This window comes from Hemiscyllium ocellatum, chromosome 10 (genome assembly GCF_020745735.1).
Source record: "Hemiscyllium ocellatum isolate sHemOce1 chromosome 10, sHemOce1.pat.X.cur, whole genome shotgun sequence".
Lineage (NCBI taxonomy): Eukaryota > Metazoa > Chordata > Chondrichthyes > Orectolobiformes > Hemiscylliidae > Hemiscyllium > Hemiscyllium ocellatum.
In genome coordinates, this window is record NC_083410.1 from 8,189,690 (window position 1) to 8,216,450 (window position 26,761).

A 26,761-nucleotide genomic window follows, 5' to 3' on the forward strand; every position below is an offset into this window, starting at 1 on the left:
ACATCTGATTCCAGTTTCACCCTCTCAAAACTGCAGGATGAATTCTGTCATAATATGTGCCAGAGGAAGTGGTGGAGGCTGGTACAATTACAACATTTAAAAGGCATCTGGATGGGTATATGAATGGGAAGGGTTTGGAGGGATATGGGCCAGGTGCTGGCAGGTGGGACTAGGTTGGATTGGGATATCTGGTCGGCATGGACGAGTTGGAACGAAGGGTTTGTTTCCATGCTGTACATCTCTATGACTCTAATACGGTCACTGCCCCCTCAGGCCTCCTCCACCTTAAGCTTCCCAATCACATCTATCTCATTACACATCACCAAATCCAGATTGACCTGTTCATTAAGTGGACTCTCCTACAAACTTCTCCAAAAATACCATCGCATAGACAATCCTCAAATTTCTTTTGTTGGGATCCACTACCAACCTGATTTTCCCAGTCCACCTGCATATTGAAGTCCCTCATGATGTTTGTGACCATGTCTTTTCGATCTCCTGAGTTACTTTCTTCCCCACATCCTGACTATTGCTAAGGGGCCCATATAACTCCCAATCACAGACTTTCTTTTCATTGTAACTCCTCAACTCGCCCCTCGCGATTCTACACCTTCCGACTCCAAATCACGTCTTGCTATCAATTTAATATCATTTCTAACCAACTAGGTAATGTTACACTCTGCCTCCCTGCCTGTCCTTTAGATAGAACGTGTATCCTTGGCTATTTAGTCCCCAGCCCAATCCTGTTGCAGCCACATCTCTGTGATACCCACAATATAGTATCTGCCAACTTCAATTTGCACTGCAAGCTCATTTACCTTGTTTCGGATACTGTGTGCATCTAAGTACAACACCTTCAGTCCTGCATTGACAATCCCCCTTCTCAAAGTTGTTCCCTCATTGGAAGTGTCTGAAGTTAGATTCCTGACCCTTTCCATACTCTCTGTCCTATTACTTGTTTTGGAAACTTTAATAAGCTCTCCTGAGCCCTCTTCCCACCCCTTAATTTTTTCCATAATTTTCCCTACAACTGTACCCATCCCCCAACTATTTAGATTAGATTAGATTCTCTACAGTGTGGAAACAGGCCCTTCTGCCCAACAAGTCCACTCCGCCCCTCCGAAGAGAAACCCACCCAAAACCCATTCCCCTACCCTATATTTACTCCTGACTAACACACCTAACACTGTGGGCAATTTAGCATGGCCAATTCACCTAACCTGCACACCTTTGGATTGTGGGAGGAAACCAGAGGAAATCCACGCAGACACAAGGAGAATGTGCAAACTCCACACAGACAGGCGGGAATCAAACCCGAGACCCTGATGCTGTGATGCAGCAGTGCTAACCACTGAGCCACTGTGCTGCCCGTAAGTTTATCGACAGCCCTAGTTATGTATTCACCTGTATTCTGGTCCCAGCTTATTTCCGGTGGAGTCTGTCTCATTGTACAGACATCCCCAGTACGGTCCCAATGCCCCATGAATTCGGAACTGTTTTCCTAGCACCAATCTTTGAGCACCATGTATGTCTCTTTAATCTTGTTGACCCTGTACCAATTAGCTCAAGACTCAAAAAGTAATCCAGAGATTATTACCTTTCTGTTTCTGCTTTTCAGTTGAGCCCCTCGCTGCTCATATTCCCTCATGAACCTTTTGTCTCTTTCTACCTGTATTGTTGGCACCTACATGGACTACAACAACTGGACTTTTCCCCTCCCACTCCAAGTTCCTCTGCAGCGCAGATGAGATATCCTGAACCCAGGCACCAGACAACACAATCTTGATCCTGGCCACAGAGAACAGGGTCTATTCCCCCTGACTGTACTATCCCCGGCTACAACCACATTTCTCTTCCCTGTCCCCTTTTGAATGGCTCTCTATATCATGGTGCTTTAAGGTATAGGTTTGCTCGCTGAGCTGTAGGTTTGATACCCAGGCGTTTCATTACCTGGCTAGGTAACATCATCAGTGGCGACCTCCAAGTGAAGCGAAGCTGTTGTCTCCTGCTTTCTATTTATATCTTTCTCCTGGGATGGGTTCCTGGGGTTTGTGGTGATGTCATTTCCTGTTCATTTTCTGAGGGGTTGATAAATGGCAACTAGATCTATGTGTTTGTTTATGGCGTTGTGGTTGGAGCGACAGGCCTCTAGGAATTCTCTGGCATGTCTTTGCTTAGCCTGTCCCAGGGTAGATGTGTTGTCCCTGTCGAAGTGATTTTTTTTTTCATCTGTGTGTAGGGCTATGAGGGAGAGGGGGTCGTGTCTTTTTGTGGCGAGCTGGTGTCCATGCATCCTGGTGGCTAACTTTCTTCCTGTTTGTCCTACGTAGTGTTTGTGGCAGTCCTTGCATGGAATTTTGTAGATGACGTTGGTTTTGTCCATGGGTTGTACTGGGTTTTTCAAGTTTGTTAGTTTTTGTTTGAGAGTGTTGGTGGGTTTGTGTGCTACTAGGAGTCCGAGGGGTCTCAGTAGTCTGGCTGTCATTTCTGAAACTTCTTTGATGTATGGTAAGGTGGTTAGGGTTTCTGGCTGTGTTTTGTCTGCTTGTCATGGTTTGTTCTTGAGGAATCTGTGCACTGTTTTTTGAGTATTCGTTCTTCTTGAATACGTCGTATAGGTGGTTCTCCTCTGTTTTTCGAAGTTTGTCTGTGCTGCAGTATGTGGTGGCTCATTGGAATAGTATTCTGATACAGCTTCGTTTGTGTGTGTTGGGATGGTTGCTGGTGTAGTTGAGTATTTGGTTAGTGTTTGTCGGTTTTCTGTATACGCAGTTTTGTAGTTCTCCCTTGACCTTTCTTTCTACTGTGACATCCAGGAATGCGAGTTTGTTGTCAGTTTCTTCCTCCTTGGTGGACTTTATACCTGTGAGGGTATTGTTGATGATGTTAAATGTCTCTTCTATCTTGTTTCATTTTGTGATGACAAAGGTGTCATCCACGTAGTGGACCCAGATTTTTGGTTTGATGGTTGGTAGGGCTGTTTGTTCTAGTCTTTGCATTACTGCTTCTGCTATGAATCCTGGTAGCGGAGATCCCATTGGTGTGCCATTGGTTTGTTTGTAGACTATATTGTTGAAAGTGAAGTGGGTGGTAAGGCACAGTTCCACTAGCTTCATGATGTTTTCGTTGGTAATGTGATTGATGGTGGTTGGTGTGTGTGTGATGGTCTCTTCTAAAAGTGTGGCGAGCGTTTCCTTTGCCAGGTCGATGTTGATGGAAGTGAACAGTGCTGTTACGTTGAATGAGATCATTGCTTCATCTTCCTCTATTTTGGTGTTTTTGATGATTTTTATGAATTCCTGGATGGAGTGCTGTGACTCTTCTACTAGGTACTTCAGTCTCGCACGTAGTTCTTTGGCCAGTCTGTAAGTTGGTGTTCCGGGTAGTGAGACTATAGGTCTGAGGAGGGCACCTGGTTTATGGATTTTTGGTAGTCCGTAGAATCATGGGGTGTTGGTCCCATCAGGTTTCATTTTCTGGAATTCCGTCTTGTTTAGTTGTCCGGAATTGTGTAATTTTCTTAGGAGATATGTAATTTTGTTTCCTAATTGTGGGTTCGGGTCTAGCGCTACTATGGTGCTGTGGTCAGTCTGCTCATCCCTACAGTCCCCACTCTCATCCACACAGGAAGCAAGAATCCCAAACCTGTTAGACCAGCTCAAGGGCTGAGGCTTCTTCAGCACCACCTCCTGGATCCTTCTACTTGCCTTGGCTGGTAGTCACACGCTGCTCTCCATGACTACTGACTAAATTCACATTAGTTCATCTTAGGGGTGTGACTGTCGCCTGAAACATAATGTGCAGGTAATTCTCCCCCTTCATTGACGTATCGCAGTGTTTGATGCTCAGATTCAAGCTCATCACCTCTGAGGTGGAGTTCATTAAGAATCCAGTACTTGCTGCAGATATGATCGTTAATGAGCACAATGGACTCCACCAGCTCCCACATCATGTAGGTACAACACATCGCCTGGCCCACCATTCGGTTTTATTTATTTACTTTGATTTTTAAAGAGTCCTGACTCATCTTTTAGTTTATAACTTGTAAATATTTCTCTCACTTACCTTCAATATGAAAGTAACATTTTTTTTTAAGACTAGATTCCCTACAGTGTGGAAACAGGCCCTTCGGCCCAACCAGTCCACACCGACCCTCTGAAGAGTAACCCACCCAGACCCATTTCCCTCTGACTAAAGTACCTAACACTCTGGGCAATTTGTGGCCTACACATCTTTGTGACTGTGGGAGGAAACTCACGCAGACACGGGGAGAATGTGCAAACTCCACACAGACAGTCGCCCGAGGTTGGAACTGAACCTGGGACCCTGGTGCTGTGGGGCAGCACCACTGAGCCACCGTACCACCCCAACCAATTCACTTAGTTTTCCTGTGATGCCACAAGTTATCCATCAAACTATGAGCTGAAAAAACAGTCAAAACGCATCTCTTTCCCTCTGCAATGAATTCCTACACTGCCTCCAAATTCCCTGAATTGTATTCTCACTCAGGTGGGCTCTCAGTACTGATGTGATCTCTCCTTCCTGACTGTGTGCAGCTTCCTGCTAGCACCATCAATAGCACTTCACAAACCTGGGATCTTTAACATTAAAAAGGACAAGATACTTGAGAATGCCATCACCTTCAGATTTTTCTCCAAGTCACATGCCATCCTGATCATGGAACTATATCACTGCTGTGTCAAAATTCTGAAACTCCTTTCTTAACAGTACCATGGGTCTATCTACATCACAAGAACTGCCATCTTTCAATAAGAGAGCTCATCGCCACCTTCTCAAGGGGACAGGTCATAAAGTCCAGACTAGCCACCAGCAGCTATATCCCATGAATAAATAATTAACAAGATTAAGAGAGAGGGCTCAAGGAAGTCCAACAGCAGCTGATGTAACTTTGCAGGACCAGGAACTTACAAAAGGCCCATAATGTACTTCAAAGAATGAAGGGGGAGGATAGTGCCTCTCAGTACCAGGGACCCAGGTTCGATTCTAGCCTTGGGCAACTGTCTGTGTGGATTTTGCTCATTTTCCCTGAGTCTACATGGGTTTCTTCCTGTAGTCCAAAGATGTGCAGGTTAGGGTGGATTGGCCATGCTAAATTGTCTCATAGTGTCCAAGGATGTGCAAGTTTAGGGTGGATTGGCCGTGCTAAATAGTCTCGTAGTGTCCAGGGATGTGCAGGTTAGGGTGGATTGGTTATGCTAAATTGTCTCGTAGTGTCCAAGGATGTGCAGATTAGGGTGGATTGGCCATACTAAATAGACTTGTGGTATCCAAGGATGTGCAGGTTAGAGTGGATTGGCTGTGCTAAATAGTCTCGTAGTGTCCAAGGATGTGCAAGTTAGGGTGGATTGACCATGCTAAATAGTCTCGTAGTGTCCAGGGATGTGCAGGTTAGGTGCAGTAGTCAGGGGAAATGTAGAGTAATAGGATAGGAAAATAGGTCTGGATGGGATACTCTTTGGAAGGTCAGTATGGACTTGTGGAGCCAAATGGCCTGTTTCCACATTGCAGGGATTCTATAATGAAGAGTCACTCATCAGAATTGGCCAAACTGACAGAACTCACCTTCCTCCATGTAAGTGACCAACTGACCTTCACATAAAAATTGGGCTCCAGCAGGAAGCCTAACCAAAGGTGATTAGTGAACTCTTGTTATTCTAACAGTCCCTCTCACACCCCCACTGTAGGCCTAAATTCCACCAGCAGGGGGCAGCTAAAATCAGAACAACTGCCAGAGGAAATAGGAGATGCAAGTACAGTTTCAATACTTAAAAGATGTTTGGACAGGTATATGAATAGAAAAGGTTTTGAGGGATATGGTCCAAGTGGGACTAACTTAATTTGGGAAACTTGGTTGGCATGGACGGGTTGGACTGAAGGGTCTGTTTCCGAGCTGAATGCCTGTTGTGACCCTATTGTGAAGCTGCACCTGACATGATGTTTTCAAGACAGGGACAATAACGATGGAAAACGGCACATTTATCATTTTTTCTTCTGCTTGCTCCACATCAAAAGCTGGGCTGACTCATCTTAAGCTGCTGCACCTTGATTATAAGCTGTGGAGTTAATCATTGTTCAAAGTGCCAAAAATAATCCACCACCTCTCAGGCTTTAACAAGGTCCTTGTCTGTGCTGCTTCAGTACTTTGCGTGGGTAGTGTGCTGAAATGGCACTGCTCAATTCAGGTCTCTTTCTTTTATGTCACTCATCCTTCAGTCCCTTCTATAAAGCCATGAGAAATAGGAACAGGAGGAGGCCATTTGGCCCCTTCAGCCTGCTCCGCCATTCAGTAAGATCATGGCTGATCCGACTTTCACCCTGTCCATTTTCCTGAACTTCTCCGTAATGTTTGATTCCTCTACTGATCAAGAATTTATCTAGGTCAGCTTTAAGTAACCACAAGGGGGTGGCACGGTGGCTCAGTGGTTAGCACGGCTGCCTCACAGTGCCAGGGTACCAGGTTCAATTCCACCCTCGGGTGACTGTCTGTGTGGAGTTTACACATTCTCCCCGTGTCTGCGTGGGTTTCCTCCACGTGTTCTGGTTTCCTCCCACAGTCACAAAGATGTGCGGGTTAAGTTGATTAGCCATACTAAATTGTCCCACAGTGTATGGGTTAGCCATGGGAAATGCAGACTTGTGGGGGAGCTGGGATACCCTTTGAAGGGTCAGTATGGACAGAATGGCCTGCTTCTACACGCTAGGGATTCTATGACTCTGCTCCCACAGTTCTCTATGGCCAGGGCTCATAGAGAGAAGGAATTCTTATTCAACAATATTATTAAAGAGAGGGGATTTACATTCTCTTGCATTGCTTATATTAAGAAGGAGTGAGTCCTGGAAGAACAGGCTGCTCTCGAATTATTTTTGTGGCTCCATACCTTTGGTCATAGAACCTGAGCCTAGCTATTCTCTCTTCGCAATAGTTTCAGTCTGAAGAAGCAGGCAACAAAACAAACTCAAGAAACAGAATGATATTTATTCGCTCTTGTGTCTTTCACAATGTGAAGATGTCTCAAAACCCATTACCTCAACCGAGGTACAGTCAGCATTGCAAAATTGGCAAGGGGTTGTCTTGTGATGAAAGGCTGAACAGGTTGGGACTCTACTCACTGGAGTTTAGGAGAATGAGAGATGATCTTATTGAAATATAGAGGATTCATAAGAGGCTTGGCAAGGTCAATGCTGAGGGGTGGGTGTGGGTCTAGGACAGCATCATCTCAGAATAAAGGGGCACCTATCTGAGACAGAATTTCTCCTCTCAGAGGGTTGTGAGTCTTTGGAACTACTTACCATGAAGAGCTGTGGGGGCAGAGTCCTTGTGTGGATTAATCAAGATTCTTGATCAGTTAGACAATAGACAATAGCTTCAGGAGTAGGCCATTTGGCCCTTCGAGCCAGCACCACCATTCATTATGATCATGGCTGATCATCCTCAATCAGTATCCTGTTCCTGTCTTTTCCCCATAACCCTTGATTCCACTATCCCTAAGAGCTCTATCCAACTCTTTCCTGAAAGTATCCAGAGACTTGGCCTCCACAGCCTTCTGGGGCAGAGCATTCCATACCCCCACCACTCTCTGGGTGAAGAAGTTTCTCCTCAACTCTGTTCTAAATGGCCTATCCCTTATAGTTATGGGGAAAGGGCAAGACAATGGATGTGAGGAGTGTTGGATCAGCCATGGATCTATTGATTGGCAGAACCAGTTTGAGGGACGAAAAAGGCCTACTCCTGTTCCAATTTCTTATGGTCTTATGATTTTTTTTTAAATTGTAGGTGTCTTGGTTTGGCCAGCATTCATTGCCCAGCCTTAATTTTCCAAAGAACTAATAAGAATCACCATATGGTCTGGAGTCACATAAAGACTAGGCAAAGATGGCAGATTTTCTCCTCTGAGGAACGTTAGTGACTCAAAGCTGAAAGAACTGTTGGAGGCTGTTAAAGAGAAAACATAAACAGAAATTGCTGGAAAAGCCCAGCAGGTCTGTGGAGAGAAATCAGAGTTGGCATTTTGGGTCGGGTGACCCTCCCTCAATCAGATGGGTTTACTTGACAATATTATATGGTCATTACCAGGCCAGTCTATTCTAGATTTGCTTGAAGTCAAATTTTGCCAAGGGTCCTGGAGAAGTTGACTTCTCCACCTCCTGATGCTGCCTGGTTTGCATGGTTGGATTTGAACTCACATCCCCTGAACATTAGCCTTGGGTTTTGGATTACTAGCTCTGTGACATTACTACTGCCTACGCTTCCACAATGTAGGCCAAATGATAATAACCACCAGAGTTTGGTCCTTCATTTCTACTCAAACCTTTGGAATGAGGGCTGTACTCACAGCTTTCAGGCTCAGGTTTAAAGGTGCCACCAAGAAAGTCCAGCACATACAGACCATTAAAGGCTGATGGCAGTGAGGCAAGTCTCCATACTTCCAACAGTGACATAAGTGTAAGTAACATGTCACATGCTCTCAGCCTCTTCACAAACCTTTAGATTAGTAGCAGCACAGTGGTGCTCACCCTTGATATTGTTTGGGATGTCAAAGCTGGTTGGATTTATTACCCAAGAGATTCACCATGTGACCTCTGACCTCTAACTGCCCCTCCCCTGTGCTTTACCCATTGGTTCTCCATTTGCCGAGAACAGACAGCTGAGGTCTCCCAGAGAGCGATATAAGCAGAGGACTCATCACAGACTGTTGAACCTTTAATTTAATTTAAACTAGAAAATAAAGGAATTAAGAAAGACTTTAATGTTTACTGTTACATTTTTTTATTTTTCGACTTATTCTATGAAGGCAATGCTGAACGTTTTAACTCTGTTTCTCTTACTACGTTAGAACAGAGAACATAGAACAATACAGCGCAGAACAGGCCCTTCTGCCCTCGATGTTGCGTCGGACTGTGAACTATTCTCAGCTCATCCCCTGACACTAACCCATCATCATCCATGTGCTTATCTAAGGATTGTTTAAATCTCCCCATTGTGGCTGAGTTAACTACATTGACAGGTAGGGCATTCCACGCCCTTACCACTCTCTGAGTAAAGAACCTGCCTCTGATATCTGTCTTAAATCTATCACCCCTCAATTTGTAGTTATGCCCTCTCATACATCATCCTAGGAAAAAGACTTCCACTGCCTACCCTGTCTAATCCTCTGATCATCTTGTATGTCTCTGTCAAATCCCCCCTTAGCCTTCTTCTTTCCAATGAGAACAGACCCAAGTCTCTCAGCCTTTCCCCATAAGACCTTCCCTCCAGAACAGGCAACATCCTGGTAAATATCCTCTGCACCTTTTCCAATTCTTCCACATCCTTCCTGTAATGGGGCGACCAGAACTGTACACAATATTCCAAGTGTGGCTGCACCAGCATTTTGTATAGTTGCAGCATGATATTGTGGTTCCGGAACTCAATTCCTCTACCAATGAAACCTAACACACCGTATGCCTTCTTAACAGCACTATCCACCTGGGTGGCAACTTTCAGGGATCTATGCACATGGACTCCAAGATCCCTCTGCACACCCACTCTACCAAGAATCTTTCCAATGACCCAGTACTCTGCCTTCCTGTTATTCTTCCCAAAGTGCATCACCCCACATTTAGCTACATTGAACTCCATTTGCCACCTCTCAGCCCAATTCAGCAGTTTATCCAAGTCCCCCTGCAACTTGCAACATTCTTCCAAACTGACCACTACTCCACCGACTTTAGTGTCATCAGGAAATTTACTAGTCCATCCACCTATGCCTGCGTCTAAGTCATTTATAAAAATGACAAACAGCAGTGGTCCCAAAACAGATCCTTGTGGCACACCATTAGTAACTGGACTCCAGACTGAATATTTTCCATCAACCACCACTCGCTGCCTTCTTCCAGAAAGCCAGTTTCTAATCCAAACTGCTAAATCACCCTCAACTCCATGCCTCTGCATTTTCTCCATCAGCCTACCATGTGGAACCTTATCAAAGGCTTTACTGAAGTCCATGTACACCACGTCAACTGCCCTACCCACATCTACATGCTTGGTCACCTTCTCAAAAAACTCAATGAGGTTTGTGAGACATGACCTGCCCTTGACGAAACCATGTTGACTATCTGAAAACAAATTGTTGCTTGCTAGATGATTATAAATCTTATCTCTCATTATCCTTTCCAAAACCTTTCCTACAACAGAAGTAAGGTTCATTGGTCTACAATTACCTGGGTCATCTCTGCTGCCCTTCTTGAACAAAGGCACAACATTTGCAATCCTCCAGTCCTCAGGTACTAAACCTGTAGACAATGATGACTCAAATATCAAAACCAAAGGCTCTGCTATCTCCTCCCTAGCTTCCCAGAGAATCCTGAGGTACCTTGGAACCTACGATGGTGCTGTGTATGACAACATTATAAACTTTTCACTGTACTCTTGTACTTGAGTAAACGTGAGTGAAATAACTGCACGGAGGCTAGTGTCCCATCACTAAGTCAACCCTTTATTTTACTAGTGCACAGGGAGCTAGCTGTAGTGAGCCAGCTCAGCGTCAGCGTTCAGTCTTCAGCTGGGGAGGTTCTAATCTCCTGGTAATATCTGTCACCCAAAGGCTTTCCTGATTTGTCCAGATTAACAACCTCAAACAAGAACTTTATAATTAGTGAGGCCAACAAGGTCCCAATCACTACAGTGACAATAAAATCAAAATCTAAGTTCTCATCATGCCGTGCCTGTCACGTGCATTGACAATGTGATCAGTCCCTTTGGTACATAATTGGATGATTTTTCACGCATTCAAAATAGACCTTTCCCTCACAGTCCAATTACTTGGCCTTCGAAAATGACCAAACTAAGATTGCTCAAAATAAAGAGGGAAATGAAAACGAGTTGTTTTAGTGTCTTGCATCCTGTCGGATTTTGTTTGCTTCTGCCAGGTTACTTGAGGAAGTGTCCTGAGTTAATCTTTAATTCCTGGATAATTCTTCAGCATTGGCAACCGCCAGTAGCCCGTGAGCCGATGAAAACAGGAGTGGGAGAACGCAAAAAAAAAGTGTAGGAAAATTAGGGGGCTAAAAATATATGCAGTGACAGTTGTTTCTTAGTTTCTGCTGCAGATCACTGAAACATTGTTAGGGCTGAAGATGTAACTATAATTGAGCTTTCAGCTCAACTCAGGCACAGAAGTGAACTGGTAATGACTGCCTTCATTGTACCCAAATATAGCAGCACATGACTCAACCATGATGTAAAAGCAATGCTGTTAAGTAAAACTACTTACCATAAAATATATCCAGTCGAAAAGATGCTAACTGCAGCCTGGCCTGACTTCCTGTTGGGATAATGATAATGTGTTGTCCTCATTTCAATTAGAATGAAAGGGAGGACTGTAGTGTGCTGGAGAGAGGGGGACAAAAGACAAAAATGAGAAAGAAAGCATGCTGCGTACAAAAACAAAAAAAGATACATGTATTAATTAGTAATTCAACCATCCTAAAAATTGGAGAAAATACTTGTAAATGAGATGATTCTGATCAAATATTTGACAGTCCCTCCACAGTATACAACATAGACAGTGGTAATGTCACTTAGTGACCACAGAAACTCAGGCTAATGCTCTGGGGATGTGGGTTCAAATCCGACCATGGCACTTAAATTGAATTGGTAAGTCTGGCAGAAAAAGTTGGTCTCAGTAATGGTGATTGTAAAAACTGTCATCAAATGGTGTGAACTCATCTGATTCATCATCACAATGAAGGAACATTGACTCTCTGGTCTTGTGTGCACGTGACTCCACATACACAGAAACATGGTTGACTCTTAATGGCCCCAGCAAGTCACTCAGTCATATCAGACTGTGGTTGTTTGAGAAAATGGCTCAGTCCCACCTTCTCAATAGGGATTGGCTGCTAATGCTGACTTTGTCAACAGACCCTACATCCGATGAAAATGGGAAAACACTAGTTCAATACAATACCTCATATCTGCCTCCCCTCTTCCAGAACTCTGGATACTGGGGACAATTTGGGTAATCTAGCTTGGATTCTGATACAAATTTATATAATCGCATACTCTTTTTAAAAAAAAATCCAACTTCAAATTTAGCCAGTTAGTGCAGGAAGGCAGCTTTAACAGGTGTGAAAGCAAACAAGCCAAAAAAATGAAGGTCAAATCTCTGAGCATTGTCAAAATGAACAAGAAAGTTTATTGTTGTTTATTGGCATGCCAAACTATTTTTGACAGGCAGTAATTACACTCCAGGCACAACTCACGTAGCACTTCCCATTAACCGCCCACCACACAATAACAGGCAATTAAACCACCTTGAGGGTGTACAGTGAACTCAAAAGTAGAAACTACAACAGTTAGTAACTTGAAATAAATACAGAAAATGTTGAAAAATGCACAGCAGGCATTGTGAAGAGAAAAAGTTGAAAAATTAATTGGGAGATGCGGGCATTGTCTGTTAAGAAGGTGAGGGAGAGCTACCTTCTTAAACCACTGTAGTCCACCCATAGTGTTGCAGGGGAGGGAGCCAGGATTTTCACCCAGCAACAATGATATATTTCCAAGTCAGGGTGGTGCAAGGCTTGGAAGGGAGTTTGCAGGCTGTTCCCATGCATCTGCTGCCCTTGTCCTTTCCCCAGAATGGGGAATTTCAAGACAAAGGGGCACATTTTAAAGATGAGAGAAGAGAGATTTTAAAAAGGCACAGGGGAGCAAACCTTTAACACAGAGGGTTGTTCATGTGTGGAATGAATTTCCTGAGGAAGTGATGGATGTGGGTACAGTTACCACATTTAAAAGACATTTGGATGAGTACATGAATAGGAAAGGTTTGGAGGGTTATGGGCCAGGAGCAGGCAGGTGGGACTAGTTTATTTAGGGATTGTGTTGGACGTGGACTAGTTGGACTAAGGGTATGTTTCCACACTGTATGACTCTGTGGGAGTGGAAGGTACAGTCCAAGATTTTTAAAAACATCCCCAGAATTAAGATTAAGCTGAGTGGTTTGTAATTGCTGGATTAGTCTCTCATTGTACACCAGTAATTCTCTGGTCCTCTGGCACTATCTCTGAACCTTTGGAGCATGCGGCAATGAAATGAAGATAAGTATGTTCAGCTTTTCAGTGCGTGCTGAATGAAGTCAGGGTGATCAGTGGGAAAGGGGAGGATGGGGGAGTTAGTGTGGGAAAAAAGTTCTCCTGATTAGAAACCCTTAATATCGCAGAAGATCCAGAACACCTGGGGAATACAATACATCCTCATAACCCTTCCATTGCCTTTATAATGGATAATTCAAGATTCACTGCAGACTTTCACCCTTGATAATTTAGTTGCCATTGACAAACTGACTTGTCGATAATAATTGTCACTCTCAAGATGTTTCCACTCCAGTCATTTTCTAAGTTTGCCTTTCATGGGTCAAAACAAGCTGAATTCCTTTCCAGAAATTACACACCAAAAACACATGAAGTCATTGCTGGTGTGTATTAGGTTACTGTGTATATTAACAAAACTCATGGGAATCATTAACGTCAAAACATTACCAGGTGGCTCTGGCACGCCAGTACACTATTAGAAGTACAAGGGAATAGGGTTCTGAAGTTGTGCTTCCCCAGTGGCAGAATTTCTCTCCTCATCCAGCATTGAACAAGGAAGGTATTGAGTGACATTCAGGATAATGCATCCACTGGGAACTAAGGGAAGATCAGAAAACAACGCAGTTCTCTACCCCATCAAAGACCTTCTCACCAAAGAGAATGGACAAACGTCCACACTGGTAAATGTTCAATCCCTGAGCTCACCCACTAAAATCCTTTTCTGATTTAAACATATTTCTTTGTAAATTTCACTCCTTTGGAGGGATATAAGTATTAAATGCAACAGAAAGGATGCCTCAACATTAGGCCGTTCAGCCTAGATGGTCCATGCTAGTGATTGATCTCTACTGGTCTTGTATCCTTCACCATCTCATGCCCTCTGTGTACCTTTCTGCCTTCATCTGCTTATGCAGATTTTCCATAAATGCATCCACTTTCGTAATGTCAAGCACAGCTGGGATGGGGTGGGGGTAGGTGGTGGCGGTGTGTGTGGTGGCGGTGGTATCTCGTTCCAAATTCGCATCATTATCCAGATAAAGGTGTTTCACTTTGAGTCATGGATTCATAGAGATGTACAGCATGGAAACAGACCCTTCAGTCCAACCTGTCCATGCCGACCAGATATCCCAATCCAATCTAGTCCCACCTGCCAGCACCCGGCCCATATTCCTCCAAACCCTTCCTAATCATATACCCATCCAAATGCCTTTTAAATGTTGCAATTGTACCAGCCTCCATCACTTCCTCTGGCAACTCATTCCATACACGTACCACTCTCTGCATGAAAAAGTTGCCCCTAAGGTCTCTTTTATATCTTTCCCCTTTCACCCTAAACCTCTAGTTTTGGACTCCCCAACCACAGGGAAAAGACTTTGACTATTTAACCTCTCTATGCCCCTTATAATTTTGTAAACCTCTATAAGGTCACCCCTCAGCCTCCAACGCTCCAGGAAAAACAGCCCCAGCCTGTTCAGCCACTCCCTGATAGCTCAAATCCTCCAACCCTGGCAACATCCTTGTAAATAATGCTAAGCAGGTAAGTGCTGCATTTTGTTTGTTCTATTCTTTAGACTTAGTTTTTTTAAAGGTTACTTTTAGAGGGATGGCAGTGAAGGCAGTGCAATGTTCCTCTTGCAACATGTACGAGGTGAGCGATGCCATGGTCGTCCCTGCTGATTACACTTGCAGGAAGTGCACCCATCTCCAGCTCCTCCAAGACCGTGTTAGGGAACTGGAGCTGGTGTTGGATGAACTTAGGATCATTTGGGAGGCAGAGGGAGTCATAGATCGGAGCTTTAGGGAAGTAGTAACTCCAAAGATTGCAGACAGATGGGTGACAGTGAGGGGGACTGGGAGGAAGTAGCCAGTGCAGAGACCCCCTGCGGCCGTTCACCTCAAGAACAAGTATACCATTTTGGATACTTGTGGGGGGGGGAACAACTTACCAGGGGTAAGCAATGGGGTTCCAGCCTCTGGCATGGAGCCTGTCCCCGTTGCTCAGAAGGGAAGGGTGGAGAAGAGCAGACTCGATAGTTCGGGGCACAGATAGGCAGTTTTGTGGGGGCGAGAGAGACTCACGTTTGGTATGTTGCCTCCCAGGTGCAAGGGTACGTGACATCTCTGATCGTGTTTTCCGGGTCCTTAAGGGGGAGGGGGAGCAGCCCGAAGTCGTGGTCTAAATTGGCACCAATGACATAGGCAGGAAGAGAGATGAGGATGTTAGGCAGGCTTTCAGGGAGCTAGGTTGGAAGCTCAGAGTTAGAACAAACAGAGTTGTTGTGTCTGGTTTGTTACCTGTGCCACGTGATAGAGAGTCGAGGAATAGGGAGAGAGAGCAGTTAAATGCGTGGCTACAGGGATGGTGCAGGAGGGAGGGATTCCAGTTTCTGGATAACTGGGGTTCTTTCTGGGGAAGGTGGGACCTCTATAAACAGGATGGTCTACACCTGAACCTGAGGGGCACCAGTATCCTTGGGGGGAGGTTTGCTAGTGCTCTTTGGGGGGGTTTAAACTAACTCTGCAGGGGCATGGGAACCTAGACTGTAGCTTTAGGTTGCAGGACCTGGAGTGTAGGGAGGTTAGAAACATGGCATCAATCTCAAAGGAGGGTGCCTGTAAACAGGAAAGTGGCTTGAAGTGTGTAAACTTCAATGTGAGAAGTTTACGAAATAAGGTAGGTGAACTTGCAGCGTGTAAAAAATGAGGTCTGCAGATGCTGGAGATCACAGCTGCAAATGTGTTGCTGGTCAAAGCACAGCAGGCCAGGCAGCATCTCAGGAACAGAGAATTCGACGTTTCGAGCATGAGCCCTTCATCAGGAATGGTTGGTACCTGAGATTTCGATGTTGTGGCTATTACGGAGACATGGGTAGAACAGGGACAGGATTGGCTGTTGCAGGTTCCAGGGTTTAAATGCTTTAGTAGGGTCAGAGGTGGGGGTAAAAGAGGGGGAGGTGTGGCATTGCTTGTCAAGGATAGTATTACAGCAGTGGAGAGGACGATGGATGAAGACTCGCCATCTGAGGTAGTTTGGGCTGAGCTTAGAAATAGGAAAGGTGAGGTCACCCTGTTAGGAGTTTTCTACAGGCCTCCTAATAGTCCTAGAGACGTAGAAGAAAGGATTGCGAGGATGATTCAGGAGAAGAGTGAAAGTAATATGGTGGTTGTTATGGGGACTTTAACTTTCCAGATATTGACTGGGAAAGCTATAGCTCGAGTACGTTAGATGGGTCGGTGTTTGTCCAATGTGTGCAGGAGGGTTTCCTGGCACTATATGTAGACAGGCCAACAAGAGGTGAGGCCATACTGGATTTGGTTCTGGGTAACGAACCAGGCCAGGTGTTAGAATTGGAGGTAGGTGAGCACTTTGGGGACAGTGACCACAATTCGGTGACTTTTACTCTAGTGATGGAGAGGGATAAGTCTGCACTGCAGGGCAAGAGTTATAGCTGGGGGCAGGGAAATTATGATGCAGTGAGGCATGACTTAGGATGCGTGGCTTGGAAAGGTAGGCTTCAAGGGAAGGGCACAATTGATATGTGGAGCTTGTTCAAGGAGCAACTATTGAGTGTCCTTGATAAGTATGTACCTGTTTGGCAGGGAGGAAAGGGTCGTGTGAGGGAGCCGTGGTTTAATAAGGAATAAGAATCCCTTGTTGAAGGGAAGAGGGCGGCCTATGTAAAGGTGAGGTGTGAAGGTTCATTTGGGGCGATTGAGAGTTATAAGGTAGCCAGGAAGGATCTATAGAGAGAGTTAAGAGCAGCAAGGAGGGGACAGGAAAAGTCCTTGGTTGGTAGGATTAGGGAAAACCCAAAGGCTTTCTATAGGTATGTCAGGAATAAAAGAATGACTAGGGTAAGAATAGGTCCAGTCAAGGACAGTAGTGGGAAGTTGCGCGTGGAGGCTAAAGAGACTGGGGAGACACTGAATGAGTACTTTTCGTCAGTATTCACTCAGGAACAGGACATTGTTGCTGATGTGAATATTGAGTCACAATTAATTAGAATGGATGCCTTTGAGCAATGTAGGGAAGAGGTGTTGGAAATTCTGGAAAGGGTGAAAATAGATAAGTCCCCAGGGCCTGATGGCATTTATCCTAGGATTCTCTGGGAAGCAAGGGAGGAGATTGTAGAGCCATTGGCCTTGATTTTTTATGTCTTCGTTGTCTACAGGAATAGTGCCAGAAGACTGGAGGATAGCAAATGTGGTTCCCTTGTTCAAGAAGGGAAGTAGGGATAACGCTAGCAACTATAGGCTGGTGAGTCTCACTTCTGTTGTGGGCAAAGTCTTAGAGAGAATTGTAAGGGATAGGATTTATGAACATCTGGATAGGAATAATGTGATCAAGGATAGTCAGCATGGTTTTGTGAAGGGCCGGTCGTGCCTCACAAACCTTATTGAATTCTTTGAGAAGGTGACTAAGGAGGTGGACGAGGGTAAAGCAGTAGATGTGGTGTATATGGATTTTAGTAAGGCGTTTGATAAGGTTCCCCATGGGAGGCTACTGCAAAAAATACGGAGGTATGGCATTGAGGGTGCGTTAGAGGTTTGGATTAGGAATTGGCTGGCTGGAAGAAGACAGAGGGTAGTAGTTGATGGTAAAGGTTCATCTTGGAGTGCAGTTACTAGCGGTGTTCCGCAAGGATCTGTTTTGGGACCATTGCTGTTTGTCATTTTTATAAATGACCTGGAGGAGGGGCTAGAAGGTTGGGTGAACAAGTTTGCGGATGATATGAAAGTCGATGGAGTTGTTGACAGTGAGGAAGGATGTGGCAAGTTACAGCGGGATATAGATAAGCTGCAGAGCTAGGCAGAAAGGTGGCAATGGAGTTCAATGTAGGTAAGTGTGAAGTGATTCACTTTGGTAAAAGTAACAAGAAGATGGGGTACTGGGCTAATGGTCGGATACTTGGTAGTGTGTATGAGCAGGGGGATCTTGGTGTCCATGTACACAGATCTCTGAAAGTTGCCACCCAGGTAAATAGTGCTGTGATGAAGGCATATGGCGTACTGGCTTTTATTGGTAGAGGAATTGAGTTCCGGAGTCCTGAGGTCATGTTGCTGTTGTATAAGACTCTAGTGCGGCCGCATCTGGAGTATTGTGTGCAGTTTTGGTCACCATACTTTAGGAAGGATGTGGAGGCACTAGAACGGGTACAGAGGAGGTTTACCAGGATGTTGCCTGGCATGGTAGGAAGATCGTATGAGGAAAGGCTGAGGCCACTTAGCACAGTTTTCATTGGAAAAAAGAAGGTTTAGGGGTGACTTGATAGAGGTGTACAAGATGATTAGGAGATTAGATAGAGTTGACCATGAGAACCTTTTTCCACGTATGGAGTCAGCTATTACGAGGGGGCATAGCTTTAAATTAAGGGGTGGTAGGTATAGGACAGATGTTAGGGGTAGATTCTTTATTCAGTGAGTTGTGAGTTCATGGAATGCCCTGCCAGTAACAGTGGTGGACTCTCCCTCTTAATGGGCATTTAAATGGGCATTGGATAGGCATATGGAGGATAGTGGGCTAGTGTAGGTTAGGTGGGCTTGGATCGGTGCAACATCAAAGGCCAAAGGGCCTGTACTGTGCTGTATTGTTCTATGTGCTATGTAAATCTTTTCTGAGCCCTTTCAAGTTTCACAACATCTTGGCGATGGGAAGGAGACCAGAATTACACGCAATATTTCAACAGTGGCCTCACAGCCACAACATGACCTCCCACTTGAATTTCTCTGTGGATTTATTAGTGAGAATCCCATGTTGGTTTTTGTGCATGTTGGGAAGATGTCAAGGAAAGAAACAAGAAGGCAAGAAGCAGAGCTGACAAAAAAACCAGAAAACCATCCTGTAAGGGAGACTTGCAGAGAATGCATCTGAGAGGATGTGGAGTAATCACCTCCAAAGGCTTGCAGATTCTGTTTCTGAATTCACACAACTCACAGATACACATCTGTTTTCTTCACGCAGTACAAAGGTACTGCAGAATTTCCTGATGTCTTCAGACGACCACAGAGTCTGATTGCTATCTGCGATCATTATCTCCTGAGCCAGGGCAATCGCTCAAAAGAAAATTGCACCCTTGAGTGTCGACTTGGTGTGTTACTCTTGCACGGAACCCCTTGTGGTTTCCTCAGATCAAGTGTACTGTTAACCATCCTGAGAGGAACACACCCAAACATAGGCAAGGATAAACACATTCTAAATGTAAGCGCACTCATTTTCTCAAGTGTTGCTCACGGCTACTCAGTTTACTCGCTGGTATGAAAAAGACCACCTGCGACATTGCAATAAAATCTCCTTGGCTTTATAAACAAGGTGTGTCACAATCACATTAATGCCAGAAAATATGCAGCAACCTTGCCACGATTTCACTGACGGCTCAGGTCCACTTTGGTAAGAACAGGTTCACCATGTACTTGGAACTTGCTAAGTGGCCTGAGCACATGGAAATATATCTTTCAGTTCTTTTGGCGTTGTTCAGTCAAATTCCCAGATCTCGCTCCCTAACAGAAATGTGGATGTATCTACACCTCAATGGACAGCAGCTGTTTCAAGGAAGTGCTCATCATCACTTTCTCCAGGGCTAATTAGGATGGACAAGACTTGTTGGCCCAGCCGGAACACTCACAAAATCATTTATAAAAAAAATCACTGGGAAAGTCATCACCTCCCAATTTCAAATTAAGCCTCCTGAAGGTGAGTAATGGTGAGTCTGTTTGCCCTGGCCAGATAGAACAGAAGAACATCAGAAATAAGAGCAGGAGTAGGCCATCTGAACTGTTGAGCCCGCTCCGCCATTCAATATGGTCGTGGATGATCTTACTGTGGACTCATATCCACTTACTCATCTGCTCACCAACCCTTAATTCCTTTACTGTTCAAAAATCTATCTTTGTCTTGAATACATTCAATGAAGTAGGCTCAACTGAGCAGGGAATTCCACAGACTCACAACCCTTTGGGTGAAGAAGTTCCTCCTCAGCTCAGTCCTAGGTCCTGAATAAAGCATTTCTAATCAAGGACTTATGCCCAAAAGGTCAGCTGTCCTGCTCCTCGGACGCTGCCTGATCTCTGTGCTTTTCCAGCATCACACGTTTTGACTCTGATCTCCAGCATCTGCAGTCTTCACTTCCTCTCAGTCTTGAATCTGCTCCCCCTTGTTTCGAGGCTATGCCCCTTTGTTCTAGTTTCAACCACCAGTGGAAACAACCTCCCTGCTTTGATCTTATCTAATCCTTTCATAATTTTATCTCTTTCTATAAGATCCTCACTCATTCTTCTAAATTCCAATGAGTATAACTCTAGTTGACTCAATCTCTCCTCATTTAACCAACCCTCTCAACTCCAGAATCAACCTAGTGAATCTCCTCTGCACTCCCTCCAGTGCCAGTACATTCTTTCTCAAGTAATGAGACCAAAACTATGCACAGTACTCCTGGTGTGGCCTCACCAGTACCCTGTATATCTGCAACATAACCTCCCTGCTTTTAAACGCCATCCCTCTAGCAATGAAGGCCAATATTCCATTTGCCTTCTTTATTGCCTGCTGTACCCGTAAACCAACATTTTGTGTTTCATACACAGGATGCCAAGGTCCCTCTGCACAGCAGCATGCTGCAATAACTTCTGAATAAGGACCATTTAGGATTTAGATCACCAGAAATGTCTTCAATGTAGACAAACAGGAGGCTGGGAGAACACAGCAAGCCAGGCAGCAGCAGGAGGTGGAGAAGTCAATGTTTCGGGTGTAACCCTTCTTCAGGACTGGGGATGGGTGTAGGGGGAGCTGCGGATAAAGGGGATGGTGGAGGCAGGGTGGTGAAGTGGGGATAGATGGAGACAGGTAGAGGGTATGGTCTGGTTGGTCGATGGGAAGAATGAATCTGGTTGATGGCTGGGAGCAGTTGAAGGAAGGGAGCAGGGATGGGAAGGGAGGTTATATGAAATTGGAGAACATTGAATCCTTCGGTCTGCAGTCTGCTCAGGTGGAAAATGAGGTGTTGTTCCTCAAATTGTGGCAATGGAGGAAGCTGAGGATAGTCATGTTAGAAAGCGAGTGGGAGGGGGAATTGAAATCGACGGTGACTGGGAGGTCCAGTCGGACCCTGGGGGCCCGACTGAGATGCTCGGTGAACCATTCTCTCAATTGACATTTCTTCTCTCTGATGTAGAGAAGACCACATCAGGAGCACCTGATGAAGTGAACTTGGTTGGAAGAGAGGCAGGTGAACCTCTGTCTCACCTGGGAGGACTAGGACCCTGGATGGAGGTGAGGGGAGTGGTGTGCTAGCAGGTTTTGCTTCTTTTCGGGTTGCAGGGGAAGGTACCTGGGGGTTTTGAGTAATGGAACAGGGAATGGAGGTGCCGAGGCGGAAGGCTGACTGGATGACAGAGTGGGAAAAAGTGTGTTGTTCGAAACTAGATGGACATCTGGGATGCTTGGGAGTGGAATGTCTCCTCATCCGAGCAGATGTGGCAGAGGTGGAGGAATTGGAAGAACAGGATGTAGTTCTTACAGAATATTGGGTGGGATGAGGTATAGTCCAGGTAGTTATGGGAGTCTGTGGGTTTATAGTAAACATACATCTGGAGACTCACTGGCGATGGAAATGGAGAGGTCAAGAAAGGGGAGGGAGGCGCCCTAGATGGGCCAAGTAAATTTGAGGGCGGGGTGGATGTTGTGGGCGAAGTCGATGAACTGCTCCAGTTCAGTCTGGATGCAGGACGCTGCGCTGATGCAGTCATCAATGTAACGGCGGAAGATTTGGGTAAGAGTACCGGGTAACCTCGGTATTCTGTACCTAAGACGGCTCTGTGGAGACAACTTCTACACTTTTCACTGTACTCATCGCGGTACGTGTGACAACAAAGCTAATTCAGTTCACTTCAGAAGGGGAAGTCTTCTGGCAGAACAACCCATCTCCTTTCTCTCTATCAACTGCTTTGACAGTTCATGAGAAGTGGATGTAGGAAGGAGGAAAGCAAAGAGTAAAATCTTGTACTTCCTCTAGCTTGCTATACTGACTGGCCTCAGTATGTTTTATCAACACTTTGGGTCCCCTGAGCCTGTTCTGTTTGGAAATTCCTAGGAACGTTTGGCAAAAGACGCACTATGCAAAGTTGACTTTGGGAAGCCTCAGGATGAGCTAGGCTGAGTGGAGCAGAGGCTTCCAGCAGTCAGTGCGCATTCTCAAGTCAGGACTTGGCACAGAGGAACATTCTTGTGCAAAACACACAATTTGGAGTTGAAAATCATCACATTGAAAACGAATCTTAAGCAGACAGATCAGAAGTCGCCCCAGCACTCTGTGTCCTGAAGTTAATTGCTACTTGCCAGAAGATAACAAAGAACATTGATGACAACAAGAAGATGACAATCTGTAAAAAGACTGTTAAAAAGTATTGTGTCCACTTCTGGGTGCCCTGTTATAGGAAGGATATTATCAAGCTGGAGAGGATTCAGCAAAGATTTACCAGGATGTTGCTGGGTCTGGAGGGTTTGTGATGAGGAGAGGCTGGATAGGCTGGGACTTTTTTCACTTGAGCATAGGAAGTTGAGGGGTGACCTTATAGAGGTTTGTAAAATGATGAGGGATGTAGATAAGGTGAAAGGCTGGTGGCAGATTTCCATGACTAGGGGGCATATTTTAAGGTGAGAGGAGAAAGATTTAAAAAAAGACATTAGAGACATTTTTTTACACAGAGTGTGTGTCATCTCTGGAATCAACTTCCAGAGGAAATGGTGGATGCTGGTACAGTTACAACATTTAAAAGAAATTTGGATAGGTAGGTGGAAAGGAAAGGTTTGGAGGGATATAGACAAAGCACAGGTGGATGGGGCTAGTTTAGTTTGGGATGATGGTCGGCATTGACTGGTTGGACCGAAGGGTCTGTTTCCGTGCTGTATGGCTCAATGACTCATTTTGCCATGAAAAGAGGGAAAATCTCTGAAAGGTCCCGCTGTATTAGAACATGTGATAAACAATACTTTCTTCATTCATAAAACACATTAAGCATAGAATCCCTACAGTGTGGAAGCAAGCCATTTGTCCCATCAAGCCCTTCGAAGAGATCTCACCCAGACCCACCCTATCCCTGTAACTTTGCGTATCCCATGGCCAATCCACCTAACCTGCACATCTTTGAACCAGAGAGCCTGGAGGAAACCCATGCAGACACAGGGAGAATGTGCAAATTCCTGTGATCTTCACCTTGAACTGTCAAAAAGGATTCAAAAACCTGAAGGATGAAACATTTTCAGCTCAGTGGGGAAAGAGTCAGGCAATGGAACTAATTTTGTTGATATTTCGAAGAGCCAGTCTAGGCAGAATGGGCCAGATGGTTATCTGCTGAACTGCATCATTTGCAAAGAGGTGGATTATAATGAGGAGCCTTAAAGTAGGAGCATGGGGTTTAAGGAGGTAGCTGGGAGTCTAGGCAAATGGAGTTATGATGCTGCAGGAGGTGGGCGATGTGCGGGGAAGGGGGTAATCACCCAGTCTGGCCTCGGGACAAATCGTTTGTGCAATATGGGGATGCATGGGTGATACGGCCCTCCACCATGCAAGGATCTGGGAAACTCCTGTCACAGAAAGTAGGAGAACCCAAGGCTCCCCTCACGGCCAATGTGCGGAATGGGCAGCACGGTGGCTCAGTGGTTAACACTGCTGAGGTAAAAACAATGACTGCAGTTGCTGGAAACCAGATTCTGGATCAGTGGTGCTGGAAGAGCACAGCAGTTCAGGCAGCATCCAACGAGCAGCGAAATCGACGTTTCGGGCAAAAGCCCTTCATCAGGAATAAAGGCAGTGAGCCTGAAGCGTGGAGAGAGAAGCTAGGGGAGGGTGGGGGTGGGGAGAGAGTAGCATAGAGTACAATAGGTGAGTGGGGGAGGAGATGAAGGTGATAGGTCAGGGAGGAGAGGGTGGAGTGGATAGGTGGAAAAGGAACTAGGCAGGTCGGACAAGTCCGGACAAGTCACGGGGACAGTGCTGAGCTGGAAGTTTGAAACTAGGATGAGGTGGCGGAAGGGGAAATGAGGAAACTGTTGAAGTCCACATTGATGTCCTGGGGTTGAAGTGTTCCGAGGCGGAAGATGAGGCGTTCTTCCTCCAGGCGTCTGGTGGTGAGGGAGCGGTGGTGAAGGAGGCCCAGGACCTCCATGTCCTCGGCAGAGTGGGAGGGGGAGTTGAAATGTTGGGCCACGGGGCAGTGTAGTTGATTGGTGTGGGTGTCCCGGAGATGTTCCCTAAAGCGCTCTGCTAGGAGGTACCCAGTCTCCCCAATGTAGAGGAGACTGCATCGGGAGCAACGGATACAATAAATGATATTAGTGGATGTGCAGGTAAAACTTTGATGGATGTGGAAGGCTCCTTAAGGGCTTTGGATAGAGGTGAGGGAGGAGGTGTGGACACAGGTTTTACAGTTCCTGCAGGTGGCAGGGGAAGGTGCCAGGATGGGAGGGTGGGTTGTAGGGGGACGTGGACCTGACCAGGTAGTCACGGAGAGAACGGTTTTTGCAGAAGGCGGAAAAGGGTGGGGAGGGAAATGTATCCCTGGTGGTGGGATTTTTTTGGAGGTGGCGGAAATGTCAGCAGATGATTTGGTTTATGCAAAGGTTTGTAGGGTGGAAAGTGAGCACCAGGGGCGTTCTGTCCTTGTTACGGTTGGAGGGGTGGGGTCTGAGGATGGAGGTGCGGGATGTGGACGAGATGCGTTGGAGGGCATCTTTAACCACGTGGGAAGGGAAATTGCGGTCTCTAAAGAAGAAGGCCATCTGGTGTGTTCTATGGTGGAACTGGTCCTCCTGGGAGCAGATACAGCGGATGCAGAGGAATTGGGAATACGGGATGGCATTTTTGCAAGAGATAGGGTGGGAAGAGGTATAATCCAGGTAGCTGTGGGAGTCGGTGGGTTTGTAAAAAACTGCCTCATAGTGCCAGGGACCTGGGTTCGATTCCAGCCTTGGGTGACAGTCTGTGTGGAGTTTACACATTCTCCTCGTGTCTGTGTGGTTTCTTCCCCGTGCTTCAGTTTCCTCCCACAATCCAAAGATGTGCTGGTTAGGTGAATTGGCCATGCTAAACTGCCCAATAGTGTTCAGGGATATGTAGGCGAGATGTAGACAAGGGTAAACGTAGAACAATAGGTTCAGGGAATGGGTCTGGGTGGATTACTCTTTGGGGGTGAGTCAGTGTGAACTCATTGGGCTGAATGGCCTGTTTCTGCACTGTAGGGATTCTATGGACTCTATGGGTAACTACTGACAAAGTTACTTGCCGTTCTGCCATCACAGAAGCAGTGCAGAAATTAACAAACAGGTGCTGTTTCAAGAACAGGATGTGAGCCGACTCAACGGCTGACGGCATGCTGACCTCACACCCCCACAGCCTGCCTTACAGTTTTCACCAATGTAAGTGTTTATGCTGAGCGGTAAACCTCCAGGCTAGTGCATCCAGCTGGGAGATGGGAATAACAACGTGGGAAGTGTGAGGTAATGCACTTTGGTAGGAAGAAGGCAGGCATGAGCTATTTTCTAAATAGGGAAAGGCTTCAGAAAATTGAGGCACAAAGGGGCTTGGGAGCACAGGTTGAGAATTCTCTTCAGGTTAACAGGCAGGTTCAGTCAGCAGTTAGGAAGGCAACTGCAATGTTAGCATTCATTTAATTCAATCCAAAGAGCAGAAATGTACTGCTGAGGCTGTGCAAAGCTCTGGTCAGACTGCAGTTGAAATATTGTGAGCAGTTTTTGGGTCCCACATCTATTGATGTACTGGCATTGGAGAGAATCCAGAGGAAGTTTCCAAGAATGATCCCAGAGATGAAGGGCTTGTCATATGAAGAGTGGTTGAGGACCCAATGAAGTTTAGTAGGGTGAAGAGGGCGATCATTGAAGATTACAGAATATTGAGAGGCCTGGATAGAGTAGACATGGAGAAGATGTTTCCATTAATAGGAGAGACTCAGATCCAAAGGCATAACCCAAGAGTGAAGGGACATCCCCTTAGAACTGAGATGAGGAGGAATTTCTTGAGCCAGAAGATGGTGAATCTGTGGAACCCATTGCTGCAGAAGGCTGTGGATGCTAAGACTCTGAATATATTTAAGACAGATAGATAGGTTCTTGAGTGGTAAGGGGATCAAAGGTTATGGGCAGAAGGCAGGGAAATGAGGTTAAGAAACTATCAGCCATGAGCCATGGTAAAGCAGACATGATGGGCTAAATGGCCTAATTCTGCTCTTATATTTTATGGTCTTATGGAAACACATGGTCAGGCAACATTCCTTTGTGCTTGGGAAATCATGTCTCATGAACTTTTAGATTAGGTTCCCTACAGTATTTAAACAGGCCCTTCAGCCCAACAAGTCCACACCGACCCTCTGAAGAGTAACCCACCCAGACCCATTCCCCTATATTTACCCCTGACTAATGCACCTAACACAATGGGTAAATTAGCGTGGCCAATTCACCTAACCTGCATATCTTTGGATTGTGGGAGCAAACTGGAGCACCCGGAGGAAACCCACGCAGACACGGGCAAACTCCACACAAACAGTCCCCCGGGGCAGGAATCGCACCCGGGTCCCTAGTGCTGTGAGGCAGCAGTGCTAACCACTGAAGAAGTGACAAAGAAGACTAGTGAAGGCAGAGCGGTGGACATTAACTACATGG

At 45.6% G+C, this 26,761-nt stretch overlaps 1 protein-coding gene across 1 annotated transcript in view; it reads right to left on the reverse strand.

Annotated features, from left to right (window-relative positions):
- aig1 (androgen-induced 1 (H. sapiens)) overlaps positions 1-26,761 on the reverse strand; it is a 154,123-nt gene that overhangs the window by 43,317 nt on the left and 84,045 nt on the right. Inside the window, exon 4 of the mRNA XM_060830787.1 lies at positions 11,274-11,389. Within this exon, the coding sequence (XP_060686770.1) occupies positions 11,274-11,389 (116 nt within the window). The remainder of the gene's footprint in view (positions 1-11,273; positions 11,390-26,761) is intronic.